A 17,970-nucleotide genomic window follows, 5' to 3' on the forward strand; every position below is an offset into this window, starting at 1 on the left:
AGGCCCTCCGTACACAACACCCTGCCTCCAATATTATCTGAACCAGGGCTTTTTTGGTGTTAATACCCTGGAAGAGATCTTTATCCTTTTGCACACTGACGTTAAAGGATTGTCTACATGCAGTCCTATGTTGTAAAATCTCTATATCATTAAACCTTAAATATGTGTTCAGCTCATCTGCAAACTTTTTTCTGAACTAAAACCATTCAATTTAATACCCCCCCCCCCCCTTCTATCCAGAATCAGAATCAGAAAGAGCTTTATTGCCAAGTGTGCTTGCACACACAAGGAATTTTTCTTTGTGCTGAAGCTTCCAGTGCACATATACAATACAAACACAACAAGTAATACAAATTCTAAGAATAAAAATATGAAAAATAGTATAAAAAATATATGGTCACAGTTACGTTTAGTGAGAATAAACATTTACAGATTATGAACATATTTACAGTATTTGAGTAGTATGAATATATAAATATAAATCCTCTTTACAACCTGCCATAACCTTAACCATAACCAATCTGTATGTCTTTCTCAATCCTTATTCATTTGAACTCTCCCTGCCTTTTTCAATTTCCTAACTGCATTTAGATAACCATGTTTAAAAGCTGCCTGTTTTCTGTGTAGGAGGTCTTTTGTTTGGTTGAAAATGCATGGTTTATTATTTAGAAAATCTATAAACTTTTGGTAGGAATAATGAAACCTCTACAGAAGGACATAATCATATACAGCTTCTGAAAGTTGATCAATATTTTCTGGAATGGGCAACATTAGCATTTTGTGACATCCCGTTTTTGGTCTTTGGTCCGTGTTGTGTTCATATGTCAGTCGAACCTTGCCAGAGTTCGTTTGGAAGCGGATCGAAACCCCCTGGAAAGGTGGGTCATCTTGGTCTGCTTGTTCAGTGGCCACCAGGGTTCGATGGCAGTGATCGCACCCATTCAAATGAACCACACTAACAGAGCAGTCGCACCAGAGTTCAATCAAATCAAACCTAAGTGTGAACACACCCTTAAACTTAAAAACTGTTGCTTTGGCAACTAACTGAAATAAGTTTAGTTGAGGTTCCAAAATAAATAAAAATTAATTATTGCCAAGTAGAAAGATTAAAATAATAATAATACAATATATGTAAATGATATCTGTCATGATTGGTTATGACTTTCTTATTACATATGCAAATGGGTTAAGTAATGATGCCAATGCAGACTGAATACAATAAAGTAGCTTTTCTATTTTTATTTATTTATTTCACTTTATTTTTTTTTTTAAATATCCTTTGGCTTTAATATTAGTTCAAGTCAAAGGTTAAACTATAGTGAGTATAGCTGAGTCGTTTTGGACGGAGCTTTATGTGTTTTGTTTTTGTGTGTAGCCACTAACTCGTATCAGTGGTACTCATGGGGGCCGCCCAACATGCAGTGCCGACTGTGTGCCTCCTGCTGGACTTACTGGAAAAAGTACGGAGGTCTGAAGATGCCAACCAGATTGGATGGAGAGAGGCCTGGACCCAACCGCAACAACATGGTGGGTGTAAAGTGGATTCTCTCCAAACATGCTCCACAGGGCTCAGAATCAATTCTTGACATCAAGTTCTCCATGAATGTTTTATTTAGTCCGTTTTTTTTTTTACTGAGCAATTCTGTTTTATTATGTCTCTTTGTGACTGTTAAATGAATGCCTGCCCTGAGTGAATATGTTTAAAAGTGGTATTCGTTCACTTAATTAAAATGCAATATTTAGATTCTGCTGTCACCCAGGACTTGACTTTCATCTCGCTGTCTGTGTTCAGAGTCCTCATGGTGTGCCTGTGAGACACGGTGGAAGCCCAAAGTTTGCCGTTAAGACCAGACAGGCTTTCTACCTGCACACGTCTCAGATGACGAAAGCGGCTCGACTCGTCTGCCAGGACCTGTTGAAATCCAAATACTTAGCCAGACACCCGTACACACTTGTCAACACTGCCGCTATCAAAGCCGAGTGTGAGTACTTGACATCAGACATGAATGTGCCACTTCAAGTTTGAATTGCTCTGATGATATTTATTATCATGCAATTCATCTATGAATTGTTTTTTTGTTTTATAATAAATTGTGGGTTAAAGCTACAATATGTAATTTTTCACCGCTAGAGGTTGCTTATTCAAAACAAAGGCGTAGCTTGATGACGCCTGGATTTCGTGGAACTTTTATGCCGCAGGCAACCACTTCTGCTTTTTCCGGTCATATGTATGTGTGGTAACGCAGCACTGTTTTATCATATTAGATACATTATTTGAGTGTGTTAAATTATGTTATAATGCTTCTCTGTGCGTTCGCTTGGCGGCTACGATATGAGAAACTGCATTAAGCTAGATTGATATTAGGCATGGTAAAACATGGTACTTGCGGTAAATCAAGAAAACGAGATTCAAACAATAAGACTAAACATGTTGAGGTATGTAACAGTGATTTCGGTTTTTTGTCAATGACTACGTTTACATGGACAGCAGTAATCTAATTATTGACCTTACTCTGAATAAGACAATATTCTGATTAAGGCGTTTACATGAGTTGCTTTTAGAATATTACGTTCATGTTCCCGTTTTACATGTTACAGAACATAGCTCGATTAATGGTACGTCATTACGTCCCCATGCCACACTACGCTGTCCGGCGTCCAATCATAGCGCGACTTTCGTGGGTCTGTTCAAATCAATGGGCTCAGGCAACCCGCTGTAACTTTACCTGCGGGTGTCACTGTTGGACAGTGTGACTTTATAAAAACGAGTGATATTTTTATATATATATATATAATATTTATTTTTTGTAATATTATATATTGTGTCTTTCAGTTTTTTTTAAGAGACACTGCCCATCTTGCCTCCTTCTTGACAGCCTACATTTCGAATAATAGCTTTGATTAATGATGGAAATTAAGGATTCAAAATCGTGATTGTTTGGATTGTTTTTTTCTGCCATCGAGCCACAAGCGTTCACTGAATGGTATATGGCTCGCGAGCCTTGAGGTTCCCGACCGCTGTTGTAAGCAGACAATTATGAATCTGGGATTACAGATTCAAACTTATTGTATTTTACTTTTACAATGAGCAGAATTATTACAGGAGGCCGTGTCCGAGTGAGCAGTCAAGCAAGACACGCAGTCACGCACCATAGCAACACGTCATGGCAACGACATTTAAGACTAAAAGATATGTGAAAGATAAATGGGAATTTGAGCGCATTGTTACTGTTTTGTACGCGCGGTTATATTAATTATAATTCTAATTTTATTTGTCACAATATTATTGATGATTGTTTAGAGGGGCACTTTATATACTTTTGATACGAGCCCCCAAAGCCCTCCCCTCTGCACTTGCCTGGTGTGTGTGCCTGGTGTGTGTGTGTGTCCTGTCACAAAATGCGGCGAAAACTCTTACACGATGTTAATAGTTAGATTAAGGTGTGTACATGTCTACAATGCACTTAGATAATGCGACTAAAATAGGCATACTCCACATGTCTTAATTCGATTTTTGTTTAATTCGAGTATGGCTTTAACCGGATTAAGGTAATTAGAAATTGCTGTTTACATGGTAGTTTCTTAATCAGAGTATTGTCTTAATCAGCTTAATATCGGAGTATTGTTGTCCATGTAAACGTACTGAATGTATGTATCTAAACAGTTGCTCGCCTGTCTAATAAAACACACAATATATTAAAGCGTCTTTGGTGTTTCCAGGGTTTCTACAAAATAAAACAAGCGTAATGTGGTTATGATGTCATTGATAGGTGACGCATGGACACGGTCTGTGTCCTGGTTAAAATGGCTAATTTCTCTGGATTTAAACATTCTTCAAAACATTTGGGGATAATGCAAGTACACAAGTCAACAAAATATATAACATTGTTTTAGTTGTTTTGGGATATTTTAATCCAAAAATCTTACATATTGTGCCTTTTAATGTGTCCAAGATAAAGAATGTGAAAGAATGAACAATCTTTTAAAAAATCTAGCTTTAAAACATGTGCCAAGTTCTTAGAGAAAATTACTTTTTTTTTTTCATATGGTTTTTGAAAAACTTATTTTCAAGAATAGTTTATATTTAATGTCCATCAAGTAAAAAGTAATAACTTAAAAATAAGGGTAATACTTTACAAGGTTTCATTAGTTAACATGAACTATGAACACTACTTCTACAGCATTTATTAATCTTATTGTTAATTTCAACATCTACTAATACATTAGTACATTTTACCATGCTAATTAGAACATATAATTTTAATGCTGTTTCTTAATTTTTTTTTATCATTTATTTTATACATTTTTCAGGTGCTGTGCGGTTGCCAGATATGTCTAAAAAGCCTCCACCTCTAAAGCAAACCGTAAGGAAGCCTTTGGAGTCAGTGGTGAGATATCTGGGTGAGTGACGCTGTGTTGTTTTAAAAAAAAATTACTTTTTAATTTTTTTATAAAGCAAACCCATTTTAATCATATTATATCCAAACATGTTCCAGAGGCCCACCCTTGCCCACCCAAATTAGATCCTCCACGAGGAGCCACCATTGCAACGGCCAGCCTAACGCCCATCAAATCCACGCCCATCCTCAACAACGGCTCCCCGACCATCCTGGGCAAACGCTCCTACGAGCAGCACAACGGATTGGACGGTAAGCAATTGGGTTGTGTGAGCAAGATGCTCTTTCTGTGCTGCCCACACAACACTCCTACTCTTCTTGCCATGTTTCATTCACTTGTCTTAAACTCTCCCACTCTTATCTCCACCAACCCCCATACAGGAAAACACGCACACACATACACATGCTACTTTAATCTCTGAATGGCTTTCAGGGTTGTCATGGTAACGGATCAGCAGTGACTTGCATGGATCATTAGTCCTGTGGGAGATCAGACCCCCCGAAAACACAGAGTAAAGGCACTGTAACTGTCGATTCAAAAGGAGGGCTTCCCGAGCACGTGGCGCGGATGTTAGGAGCGCTTATGTATGCTCCCCTGTCACATTGTGCTTCATTACCCTCTTGTCTCTATGAAGGGTTTGGAGAGAAACCAATGTTCAGCGGTTATATAAATTCCTGATGAGCTTGGCACAATTCTGTCCAAAGCAGCAAATCCTTTTTCTTCACCCCATACTGATTTTTCAGATTGCTTTTATATTTGGGTTCTTTATTCACTGATTGTTACAGTTGGTGTTATGTGATTGTGATAAATGGCTCGTTTCTATGTTGCCGTCCTCAAATTTGGTCCTGGTCCTTTGTCAAGTGAGCCGCATGTATTATGTAAAGGATGGGGTTAGCAGAAGAGTGCCTGTAGTACCTCTTGGAACCAATAGGGCGACATGACCCTTCAGGGGTTACATGAAACATGTAATAAGCGCCTCTCTTATTACAATATTTACAAATACACACAATATGTAATATACAATACTTAATGCGAATACATTTACATATTATAGATTAGATTTTTGTGTAGGCTAAATAAATATTTTTATGTATAAAAAAAATATATTTCTTTCCACAATTATTTGCAGATACTTTTTACCAGCACGTATAGAGGTATTTATGACCTCTCTTATCACAAATAATATTTACAAATGCACACAGTATTTAATATACAGTACAGAATACAAACATGAACAGTATATATTTATTTTCTGTGTAAATAAAATATGTATTTTTTTTAATAATTATTTTGCATATACTATTTACCAAGATGCATAGAGGGGCTTTTTATCTTTTTATTTTATGTATTTGTGTTGTTTTATTTAATTATTTAAATATTTTTTTAATTAAATAATCTTTTATTTTATTTTACTTATTCATTCATTTATTTTGACACTTACTGCAAATACTTTTACCTACATGTACAGAAGAATTTATCCCCTCTCTTTATCTTTTTATGTGTGTCAGGGCCCAAACCCAAAATTCTGGCTCCACAATGGGAAATAATGGCCAAGAGGGTGTCTGAACAAAGCCGAACTCCCTCTGTTCTGCAGGATGAAGTTCATGAACTGGACTGACCTCTGCTTTGACGACTGACTGCTATTCTCTGACAAGATGAGCAGGTACAAGTCTCCTGACTAGGGCTGTAACTAACAATTATTTTGGTAATCAAATAATTGGTCGATTATTTTGATGATTAATCGAGTAATTGTATACAAATTTTGTGATAATAGTAATAATAATAATAATAATAATAATTGGTTCAAATAAAGTATCAAAAAGCAAGTAATCATATGGTTTTATTGAACAACACTGTTAAAATACATAATGTATTATGTATTATTACAAATGCCGGCAGTGGCTGCCAACAGCCTGGTTATTATTGTTGTTACACTTTGCAGCAGATCAAATCCTTGTTTAATATTGGTCAAACAACATTTAATTGAACTGAGTGTCTATTCACCCCAAGTGCTATTCGCACTAGCTCCGCCTAACAATGCCTGGTTGGGCCAAAGAATATTTTAAAAAACGCTCGAAGTTCAACGTCTACAGTGGCGCAATCAGTAAAGCGTAGGGCTAAAGGATCTTGGTTTTGACGCGATCGACCCGGGTTCGAATCCACCTTTTGCAGAGCTCGCTCTTATCTCTCGCTCTTATCTCTTATCTCTCATCACAAATCACAATGGAAAGGCATTTACTTTCAATAAAAATTAAGAAAATGTTCTAAATGTGGAAATAAAGTGCTTAACGAAATGTTTAATAATAATAGTAAAATAATTCATTGGGTAGGGTTAGGGGTAGAGCTTAGATCGGGTTTAAAAAAATCAAGCCCTACCCTACCCGAGCCCGTGCACGTTGTGTTCGAGCCCGGCCCGGCCCGACACATTAACTGTAATTATGAGCCAGAGCCCGATTTAAACCCGACCATTTATTAATACGTGGGCGTTCTGACAAGAACGAGCCTGTAATGAGCGAAGCGGACCGGTGTGACTCTCAGCTCAATAATCCGCTCTATGCAGGCACGCTCCACTCACAAACCGCTCACCTGTAAAATAACGTTCGCTCAAATCCTGCTCAGACATGACATTTATCTGTACTGTAGCCTACTATACTTCTTGTAGCCATTAAACAATGTATTGTTTCATATTTATGTTTAAATATTATAATGTTATTTTTAAATTTCATCTGATTATGAAAAGTGCAAAGATGCGAGTGGGTCAGACTGGCGTCTCAGAGCGGTCCTGCGTGCTCCATCACTGCATGTGCTGTGAGTTTAACACGCATTTTTAGACTAATCCTGACTTGTGCAACTTTGTACACATTTGTTTCTTAGTTGTAGTATAAGTTTTTACTTTGCTAAATATATATATTATTTCTGGTTATGGCATAGCTTTCTGCCCACCCAATTAGGCTAATAAAGTAATGATAAAAAAAACACAAATGCTTGATCAAGGGCCCGGCCCGACCCGGGTCAAGCTCGGGCAGAGAATCTAAACTCTGGTTAGGGGTCTGTGTAGGGAGGGCTTTTATTAATTATCATTAAGAAAATATATTGCTATAATTTAGGGATGTGACGGTGAGGAAATTTTCCCACCGGTTAATTGATGTGTGACAACACCGGTAATACCGGTATCACCGGCGGAGGCTTTTAAATCACTAATTCTATCTAACCGAAAGTAACATGCACATGACCGCTCTGAACTGAAAACGCGCCAGTGCGCACACACCGTGAATGACAGCTCGTCTGTAAATGCGCGCTCTGTGAGGCCATGGGCGCGTCTCAATCAGTTCCCTAGTTCAATAGTCAGGGCACTGATCAAGCATTGATCAGTCTATGATTGAGATGCACGCCATGAATGCACACTGTTAGTTCGTCCGTAAAGCCTCGTTTATACTCGACGCGCCCGCACGAGCGCGAGGGTGCGTGCGGCAAAAACATGCGTTCCCAAACTCACAGCATATGCAGAGACTGAGTTTGTGTGGAGCAGCATTTACTGTGAATGGAGCTGCTTTGAGAAACATGTAACCTGCACACATGTAAACAAAGCGTCACAATTCACTCTGAAACCTGCAGCGCATATTCTTATTTCATTGAATCACAGACTTTGTGATTTCACAGAAGCACAATGATGTATTATGATTTTTAAATGGTTGAAATATATTGTGCAGCCTTATAAAACGCTCTAATAACGAGGTTCATGGATTCTCATCCTTGAAATGTGTCACTAGCATTTTGCAGGTTAATCGTCACGGGTAATTTAAAAAAAAGAGATATATTTCTTTTAATCAAGTTCTTAAATTTTAATGAAGAATGGTGTCAGCTCTACTCCTGACGATTTTAAATGGGTATTTTTCCACAGATAAATTTGTAGGGCAGTGCAGTAAAAAAAAAAACACCTTCTATCGCATTTAAAAAATGTTTACACTCAACCGTTCAAAAGTTTGAAGTCAGTACGATTTTCTTTACTGCAAGGAAGCATTATATTGAATAAAAGTGACTGTAAAATCATTTATAATATTACAAAAGATTTGCGTTTCAAATAAATGCTGTTCATTTGAGATCTCTATTCATCAAAGAATCCTGAAAAAAAAAATGCATCATGAATTCTACAAACATAATAAACCTCACAACTGTTTTCAACATGGATGAGGAGAAGAAATGCTTCGTGAGTAGCAAATCGGCATATTAGAATGATTTATGAAGGATCATGTGACTGGGGTAATGATGCTGAAAATTCAGCTTTGCCATCACAGGAATAAATTATATTTTAAAATATATTAAAATAGAAAACGGTTATTTTAAATGACAATAACATTTAGCAATATTGCTGGTTTTTTTCAGCGTATTTTATCAAATAAATGGTGCCTTGGCGAGCATGAGACATCTTTCAAAAACATACAAAATCTTACACATTTCTGAATAGTAGTGTTTAAATTTTTGGATTTTAAAATACTTATGAATATTAGTCTTTTTGGCACATACTTGGTCTTTATTTTTGTATCTATCATGGAGCACATTCATTAGCCCTAGTTGAAATTGTTATTTTTGTGTGTTTTATTTATTTAAAGGGATAGTTCACCCAAAAAATGAAAATTCTGTAATTTATTTACTTGTGTCATACCCTCATGTCGTTCCAAACCCGTAAAACTTTCGTTCATCTTTGGAACACAAATGAAGATGTTTTTGATGAAATCTGAGAGCTTTCTGTCCCTCCATTGACAGCTAAGCAACTACCACTTTGACACTTCAAAAAGTACATAAAGAGATTGTAAAAAATAAACCATATGAATTGATGAATTGACACAATCACTGCTTATATGATGAACGGATTGAATTGAGGCTTTTATTCACATATAATCATTTTTTTTTTATTATTTCTCAATCTGTGTCTTGCATTGTACTACAAACTCTGACAGCATCTCTATAATGCTTGATTTCCAGGTGACTCGAGAGTTTTTTTTTTTTTTTTCAACTCTCAGTGACGGGCGGACCTAAGGAAGAATCTGCGGTCAGAATGTCCTGTCCAAGCGGCCCATTTTTACAGCTGAAGCCATTGAAAAGACTGCAAAGCCCTGACGTCTCCATGGGTTCTAACAGCCTGTGGCCAATCGCAGGACTGACCTGATTGTACAGGACTGATTATTATTATTATTATTTACCATCAGCTGTTACTTCTATCATTGTAATTATTATTATAATTATTACAATTATTATTACTGTTCTTTTTTTATGAAGTATAACCATTTTCTTTTTAATGATTTGAGAAAATGTAAGAATCTTGAACGTTTCTTGAAACGGCTTGCTCCCAATCCATAATGTAAAGGTGGGGACGAACTGTCATTTTTGTCTCTTGCGTTGTTTTGTAACATGTCAGCTCCGCGTTGACATGAAGGACTATATGACTTATGTTTCACTTCGTTTGGATGCTTCTATTCTCTGGTTCTGTTTGCCCGTCCTGCCACAGCAGTTTAAATTATTCAGAAAGACAACGAAACGTTCTTTTTCTACCTTTTTCACGAGTATTGCAACTGCTTCTATATGTAATTTCTCTTTTGTGAATATGTAAATGAAAACAGGAGGAGGGCGTTATTGTACAGTGGTGCATTTTGGGCCTTTGGCGATTATCAAAGCTTGTTGTAATGGATTTGCCATGCACAGCGTATTCTTTGAATTGTCTTTTTGTAAGGAAACCTTCCTAGGTCTCTCCTGCATATACGGAGAGGTGATGGGAAATCTGAAAAGGTACTACCCCATTAATACAATCATGCACCTTCTTAAGAATGAGCCTGTATGAGAGTGTGGTGTTCCTGTGGTTATTCCTCACATTTGCACGCAGCATTCAAAAGCTAGACCGCTTCAGGTCAGGGATATGTGATACAACCCAGTTTACTCTGCAGTTGGCTTATCAATTATTGATATCTTTAGGCCAACGCAGAGCTTCTCGCACTCATCACACATTTTTTGTGCTTTTTTTAAGTAATGGTAAAATGACATTATTCACATACAAAAGACTGAACTTGGAAACACTGTCAGCTTGGGGGGGGGAAAGTATAATTTGACAGAGTTAACTGGTATCAAAAGGTTAATGGTAGGATGTAACCGTGGAGTGATATGTTTTTAGAGACATGATCTACCATCATATCTAAAGCATTTCCAAAACAGCTGTAAATAAGTCACTACAACAGATATCAGGCAAACAATATTTTTTATTTTGTTATTATAGGGATATCTGGGTTACATTTTATTTTAAGGTGAAGTAGTACAATGTACTTACTCTAATAATATTAATGTACTAAATGAGTTACGGTTAGGGTTTGGTTTAGGGTTAGTTGCATAATTTAGGCTACTGTTATTACTATAGTAAGGACATGTTGTTACATGTAAAATAAAGTGTTACCCAATTCTGTCATTTGGGTGTGAGAGGTGGGACAACCTGTCACTCGCTTGACACAACAATAGCAGCAATGTTCCAAACAATCGCTGATGGACAAAATCAAGTCCCATCCTACATTTTATTTTTATTGTTCGAGAAACCATTTCACTTGGACATACGTCACAATAGGGAAGAAAAGTATCACAACTTCATTTTCATCCCAACTTTAAAGTAAAGTTATTTTTTTATAAAGGATAGATTATGGTCAGGATGCTGGCCATTGGATTATGTAAGGCTGTTGGACTCCTCAGTTCAAATCCCCTGGGCATTGGTCCTATTGGCCATAATCTATTTTTATACTCCAGCTGTCAGTACTCAATATTTTAATTATGCCTGTGGGTCATTTTACCTTATAAACATATGGTATGCATCATGTCTAGATGACATGGGGCTGACATTTATTGCAACACAAGAATGATGCTGCAATTTAAAACAGCAGTGAAAAAGTTAATAATGCCAGTGGACACGTGAGGGCCGTGTTTCAAAATCTTGCTACATGCCAGCAGTTTTGGGCTTCATAAGAACCTTCCATCGGTGCATCTGAGTGTGAGCTCAGCTTGAAACAAACTTTGTACAAAAATTTGTAATTTGACAAAAAATTACAAATTGACTTTGTAATATCATACTAGCATATTACAATAAAGATATGGGAGGAATAGTTAATGTAAACCAAACAGGTGTTGTGCCTAATTTCGACAACCCTTTGTAATTTGACAAAAAATTACAAATTGACTTTGTAATATCATACTAGCATATTACAATAAAGATATGGGAGGAATAGTTAATGTAAACCAAAGAGGTGTTGTGCCTAATTTCGACAACCCTGCCGAATATTACCCCCCTCGTTGAAGCCTCCAGACTGCCTAATCCTTACCCCAGCACCACACCTAATCCTAAACACCGGGGATTTAGGGGGTGTAATAATCTGGCGGGGGTCAGAGTTCGACACAACACCTGCTGCGGGGATAGAAAGTTCGTGTTTTCATATTTCCAGTGAAATGGTTGTTTTCAAAGAAACAGTTCACTAATAAAAAAGTTAAGTGATTCGTTTAAATGCTTTGACGTAATGGCGTCGTCGCCTGTTATAAAATGTTCCAATACGATTACGTTTTGTTTTTTTGTAATCTCATCATGTGTCCCAGACAGTTCAGTTCATTATTCAACCTTTAACAACAGTCAATGACAACCTAAATTCTTTATATACACTATAATTTACAACTCAAAAAATCATTTACATAACTAACTGACGTTTTTGTGCGTTTTAATCAAATGCTATTAAAACAATGTCAGTTTCATACAGTATCTGTTCTGATAAAAGTGCCTAGTTGTTCCGCTATTGGCATTTTATCAGTCAAATCCTCGGTTCACTATGTTCTCGGCTCATTACGAATCAGACATGCTCGGTGGATACGGTTCTTGATTCAATTGAATCAGTGAACAAGAGCCAATCGGACCGGTTAAGTCCCATTCGTCAACGGGAACATTTTGTGAACCGATTCATCACAAAGATCCGACTCAAAAGAACAATTCAATCTGTCGCTACTAGGTAGGCACTAGGCAGCTCACAGTGTTTTGAAACACAGCCGGTGTCTGAGCATGTGCTGTTACTGCTGCAGTGGAGTAAAATATGTCAGTTATCATCGGACAGCAGCGAGAGGTGAGAGAGAGACGGGTACAAATGCACTCTGAGAGGCAAGCGGTGCAACGGTTTTCTGTAGAATTATTTTGTTTTACACCAAAATGAGGCCCGGCTCCTCTAGATCTAACGTTACAGCGGCGGAAGAATAATAAGGTAAGTCTCGCCGGCTTTTAGGATGTTTCAGTTTGGGTTTCCTTCATGGGTTATCCTACAATTTACGCGAGAACGAGGCAAAGCAAACCGGTGTCATCCAGTGCACCTTTCTGAATGTTTTCTCGGACACCATGCTCGCTGTTTACCGACTGTTTTCATCACAAGGCGAACGAGGAAGTCAATGCTGCCATCTCCATCGCGCACTTCATCCTAAAAGCATTAATTTGTGCTCAAATCTTTAATTACGAAGGAACTTGCTGAAGTTTTACCATTTTGCGTTGTTGATTCTGCCTATATCGTCTCTTAGTAGTCAGATACGGTAACGATTGGGAACTTTATTTAACATGATTTAAACTAGGAAGTGCAATGCTCCAGATTCATACTGTTATAAATCACAAAGTTATGTTGGTTGATACAGTGTGCTCTTGTACAGTTGTGTCTGCGCAGCCGGCGCAGCGCTGCAGTGGTCGGTTGTCATGGAGGCCTGCGCTGCTCATCCGAGCGGTTCTGCTGTCACGACTGCGGTATATTCGGTCTCGTAAAAAAAAAACACCAAAAACTACTCACATTTACACATCCCAAACCACTTTTATTAACATATCAGATGCTAAATAAAGCCGGTTCATTCGCATAATATTTGATGACACTTCATAAATAGACATTATTTTGACTGAACACAACAAAGAGTTCAAGTTCTTCACACCTATTCGTCACTGGCTATAAACAGACCGTTGGTATTGGCATTGGCACCTCAGTTCTCCTCTCTCAGTCACCTAATATACAGTAGGGTAAAGCGTATATAAATATGATACGTGCCCTTTAAGAGGTCGTTCCGGGATAGTTCGGACGGGTCAATATTTACTACGCTAACTCTATCCTCATATTTCATACCGCTAAGCTGAAGCCCCACTTACATCAGCAGCGTGAGATCAAAGACACTCAAAGCTGACTTGATTAAAACTGGGGATTTGGTGTTTAGTGTGGCGGATCAGTTCCACTGCAGTGCACGCACTTTAACTTGTCCACATCTCAATCTTGCTTCTCAAAATAATTTTTAAGATGTGTAATTATGGCAAATGTCGGGTTGTCCTTATTTTATTTTTCATGGTGGAATCTTGCCGTGTCAGTTTGTTTTAACATCACTGTGGCTTGGTACAGTCATGTGACTAACCCTCTCTAAAGCTCAGAAGTTGTTAATCTCTTGGCACAGTCTTTGGGCTCTGGGACATATTTGTGGTCCTTTCGGGGGAAGAAACTGAAAGCTTTTGGGCTGCGTCATAATCACTTGAATTAAAAAAGTATAGGCCTATAACTGGTCTGGCCCATGTACAGAACGGGACTGGGTGGTCCTGATCCAACATGAGTTTGGAGCACCCAGTTTTAGTTTCAGTTAATAAGTGGATTATTCCGTGTCAAATCAACCAAATTTCAGAAACTTTACCCGGCTCAAATTTTTGTGAAGAAAGCCAAAATATTTCAATATGTCAAATGTGAATGGAATGTGAATGGAGTAATCCACTTGAGGGAGGTCAACATTACCATTTAGATCACCTGAGATTTTGGAGCCAAATTATAGGGGGGTAACAATGACTTTAGAAAAATGGCATCCTTCTCATTTTATTTTTACAGAGATTGGTGGGTCTTTTAGTAAAATCTTGTGACTTTAGAAATCTTTGTTGTATCAAATGCCAACGATGACAGTTCAATGATGGGAAAAAGCACTTCTTGTTTAGTTTTTTTTTGCCCAAAGTTTGAATGCTTGTTGTAACTTAAGAAGAAATATTAAATATTTCTTAATATCCTTTTATATTCTTGGTCTTAACAAACGTTTCTTTTGGTATCTATATTTTTTAATATCAAATATCTATGGAAAATAATTTTGACCACTGAAAATGTGTACAATATACCAATTTTTTGTAATCCCAATATTGCTGAAACTGAACCAAATTGGGCCTTAAAAAATGATATATTATTTTTTTAGACCAAAATAAATATTTGTTAAAAACCACAATTTAAAAGGATATTAAGAAATCTTTAATACTTCTTGAGTTACAGGCATGCAAACTTAGTTCAAAAATGGGAAAAAGCTCTTTTTTGCCCAGTCACCGTTGGCATATAATGGTGCAAAGATCGCTGAAGTCAACAGATTTTACTAAGACCTACCAATCTCTGTGTAAAAATAAAATATTGATGCTGCCATCTTTCTTAAAGGGATAGTTCACCAAAAAATTTAAATTAGCCCTAATAGCCCATGATTCACTCACCCTTAAGTCATCCTAGGTGTATATGACATTCTTCTCTCAGACAAATAAAATTGGAGTTATATTACAAATGTCCTGGCTAATCCAAGCTTTGTAATGGCAGTGACTGTTGCTTTGTTTTTGAAGTCCATAAAAAATGCATCTGTCCTTAAAATAACGTGCTCCACGCGGCTCTGGGGGGTTAATAAAGGCCTTCTGAAGCGAATCGATGCGTTTGTGTAAGAAAAATATCCATATTTAAAACTTTGTAAAATAAAGTTCCAGCCGATCGCCTTCCGTGGAAAAGTGTTGAAAGTGCCTTCTCGTTGTCACATTTCACTTCCATTCTTTTGGGGTAAATCAAGAAAAAGGTATACACTGTATTAATGAAACAACCACATAATTGTACTAGACATGTTTGCAATTAATGTGGGAAAAAATAAATACTCTAAAACCTCAAGTGGATTTACACAAACTGAGAAAGTCAAAAAGCGTTAGGTTATGCCCCGCTCTCCCCTAAATCATGGGCTAATTTTCCTTTTTGGGTGAACTAACCCAAAGTAAAAAGTAATTTTTACCCATCTGTAAATTGCCCCCAAATCTCTACAATTTGGCATATTTCTGCATTGTATTGCACAATATATGCAATCTGAAAATCACAAATCATTATTACTTAGCCACTCCGAATTCCTAAAGCATTCAGCTACTATTGTTATCCATTAGGTTTCGTTTGTGCCTCATTAGGTGCATTAAACACGCTAATGAGTGAAACTAAGGATGAATTGTCCGCCTCATGCTGAAGAATTTAATGAAACTGGTTCTGCCTCCATCTGAAACATGATCATCACTTATCAGACCTTAGGAGGCTTATCAGCACAGCAGCACTGCTCATACCTGATGAGAAGAATGAAGGCTTGTGTGCGGCCTGGGGCCAAGGTGCTGTCTAGAGTAACTGAGCTGTGTGTGCTATTGATCCATTCCCATTTATATTTGTGCAGAGTGGAGTGAACTCGTGGCACGAGACCAGAGCTCTCATCAGTCACCTCTAGAAATAGCGGCAGTAAGAATGCATCAGAGCCGGTCATTCCAGTGCTTGTCATTGAGGTGCCATTATTCTCTTGGCAGGTGTGTGGTTGATATTGACAAAGGAAGAACAGAATAAACAAAACAAAAAACTGAGATAGTGTAACCTTTATTATGTCTAGAATTCTCATAGTACTCAAATAGGCTCTTAAAGGGACAGTTCACCAAAATATTCAAGCTGCTTATCTATATAGTGGAAGCAACAACCAGGGGCTGTCACCATAAAATTAGTCCATATCCATCCTTGTGTGCTTTAGGTCTTAGTAAATGAATAAAGTTATTTTAGTATTATTTATATATTTAATATCCGTTATAATATTTATTAATATTTTAAATGAACTTTTTATATTTTCAGTTCTCATTTTCATTTTAGTTTGAGTAATTTTAGTTTTTTTATTTGTTTATTTGTATTTTAACTTAAACTTATTTTATTTCAGTTAGTAGCCAAGGCAACATTTCTAATTACATGGCCGTCCATGTGATGTAAAAGAAAATGGGACTCTTCGGACCAGGCAACCTTCTTCCACTGCTCCAAGGTCCAGTTCTGATGCTCGCACGCCCATTGTAGGGGCTTTTGACCGGTGGACAGGGGTCAACATAGGCACTCTGATTGGTCTGTGGCTAGTGTTGTGACACATTCCTTCCATATCATAACCATCATAAAATTTGTGTGACTTGTGCCACAGTAGACCTTCTGTTGGCTCAGACCAGACGGGATCGTTGCCCTTGTGCATCGATGAGCCTGGGGCACGATGAACATCGATGAACACCCTGTCGCCGGTTTGTGGTTTGTCCCTGCTGACTGGGAGCAACCCACAAGCCAGAGGTACTCTGACCAAGTCGCCATGCCATAACAATTTGGCCCTTGTCAAATTCGTTCAGATCTTTATTCCTGCCCATTTCTCCCGCATCCAACACGTTGATTACAAGAACTGATCGTTTTCTCACCATCTAATCGACCAAGACCTTAATATGTAGCCTTGTTAGGAGATTATCAATGATACTCACTTCACCTGATGTTTTGGCTCATCAGCGTTTTTTATTTGATTTTATTTCAGCTTTATTTCAATTACCAAAAATGGTAATTGCTGTTTTGGGTTCAAAGTTAAGCTCAATCAACTGCACTTGTAGCATAATGTTGATTACCACAAAAAGTCATTTCCACTTGTCCTTCGTTTTTTTAAAAAAAAGCAAAAGTCTGGGTTACAGTGCTGAGGCACTTACAATGGGTGAATGGGATCAGTCCGTAAACTTTGAATGAGTTCACACTTACATGTAATCGAATAGTAAAGGGCATGCGTATTTGGCGTGCTGTCCATGGGACATTCCTGATCGGAATGTGGCCCGAACCCAGAGTACTTCCATCCATGGCTGGGAAAGGAACAGTTGAGAGCGGGGAGTTTGAGTGTAGGAGGGATGCTGGAAAACTGTCGTGGGACAGAGGTGAGTTGGCTATATATAAATAGGCCTCCTCACTCTGATTGGGTAGATTATACGAACGTTCTCCTCTCAAACTTTGTTAATAAAACATCATTAAAATTTTAAGTGTCACAAGATGTAAACATTTTAGTTATATCCAAAATATATTTTAGAAAGTTATATCCCATTTTCAATCTAAACTTCCAAACAGCAGAAACCCCAAAAAACTGTACAAATGATTTGAACCTCATTACAACAAAATAATCAATATAAGTGCTTTTAAGGGGATGTAAAAAGTGAAAGTGACATGACTTGAAGGCTGAGTATGGGTTACTATACTTGGCCTTCACAACATGTCACTTTCACACACACACACACACACACACACCCGGAGCAGTGGGCAGGCATTTTTGCTGTGGCGCCCACAGAGCTATTAGGGGTTAGGTGCCTTGCTCAAGGGCACCTCAGTCTTTTCCTGCCGGAAATGAGAATCGAACCCGCAACCTTCAGGTTACCAGTCGGACTCTCTAACCATCTGCCTTTAATAAAATGATGCTTTCAAA

At 37.7% G+C, this 17,970-nt stretch overlaps 2 protein-coding genes across 8 annotated transcripts in view; both read left to right on the top strand.

Annotated features, from left to right (window-relative positions):
* mta1 (metastasis associated 1) overlaps positions 1-10,848 on the top strand; it is a 58,734-nt gene extending 47,886 nt beyond the window's left edge. Inside the window, exons 13-18 of the mRNA XM_079832674.1 lie at positions 1,376-1,527; positions 1,793-1,982; positions 4,312-4,401; positions 4,497-4,649; positions 5,907-6,061; positions 9,382-10,848. Of these exons, the coding sequence (XP_079688800.1) occupies positions 1,376-1,527; positions 1,793-1,982; positions 4,312-4,401; positions 4,497-4,649; positions 5,907-6,016 (695 nt within the window). The 3' untranslated portion in view covers positions 6,017-6,061; positions 9,382-10,848. The remainder of the gene's footprint in view (positions 1-1,375; positions 1,528-1,792; positions 1,983-4,311; positions 4,402-4,496; positions 4,650-5,906; positions 6,062-9,381) is intronic.
* Positions 10,849-12,308: 1,460 nt separating this feature from the next.
* The window catches only part of tmem229b (transmembrane protein 229B), a 108,663-nt gene continuing 103,001 nt past the window's right edge, over positions 12,309-17,970 (top strand). For 2 of the 7 annotated variants that reach the window (XR_013817767.1, XR_013817768.1), the window contains exon 1: positions 12,448-12,665. The gene's annotated coding sequence lies outside the window, so the exon portion shown is untranslated. Of the gene's footprint in view, positions 12,666-16,674; positions 16,815-17,970 lie in introns of all 7 variants that reach the window. The other 5 variants (XM_079833253.1, XM_079833251.1, XM_079833254.1 and 2 more) reach the window with 5 other exon arrangements.

The sequence above is a fragment of the Gobio gobio genome (assembly GCF_949357685.1).
Source record: "Gobio gobio genome assembly, chromosome: 13".
Taxonomy (NCBI): Eukaryota; Metazoa; Chordata; class Actinopteri; order Cypriniformes; family Gobionidae; genus Gobio; species Gobio gobio.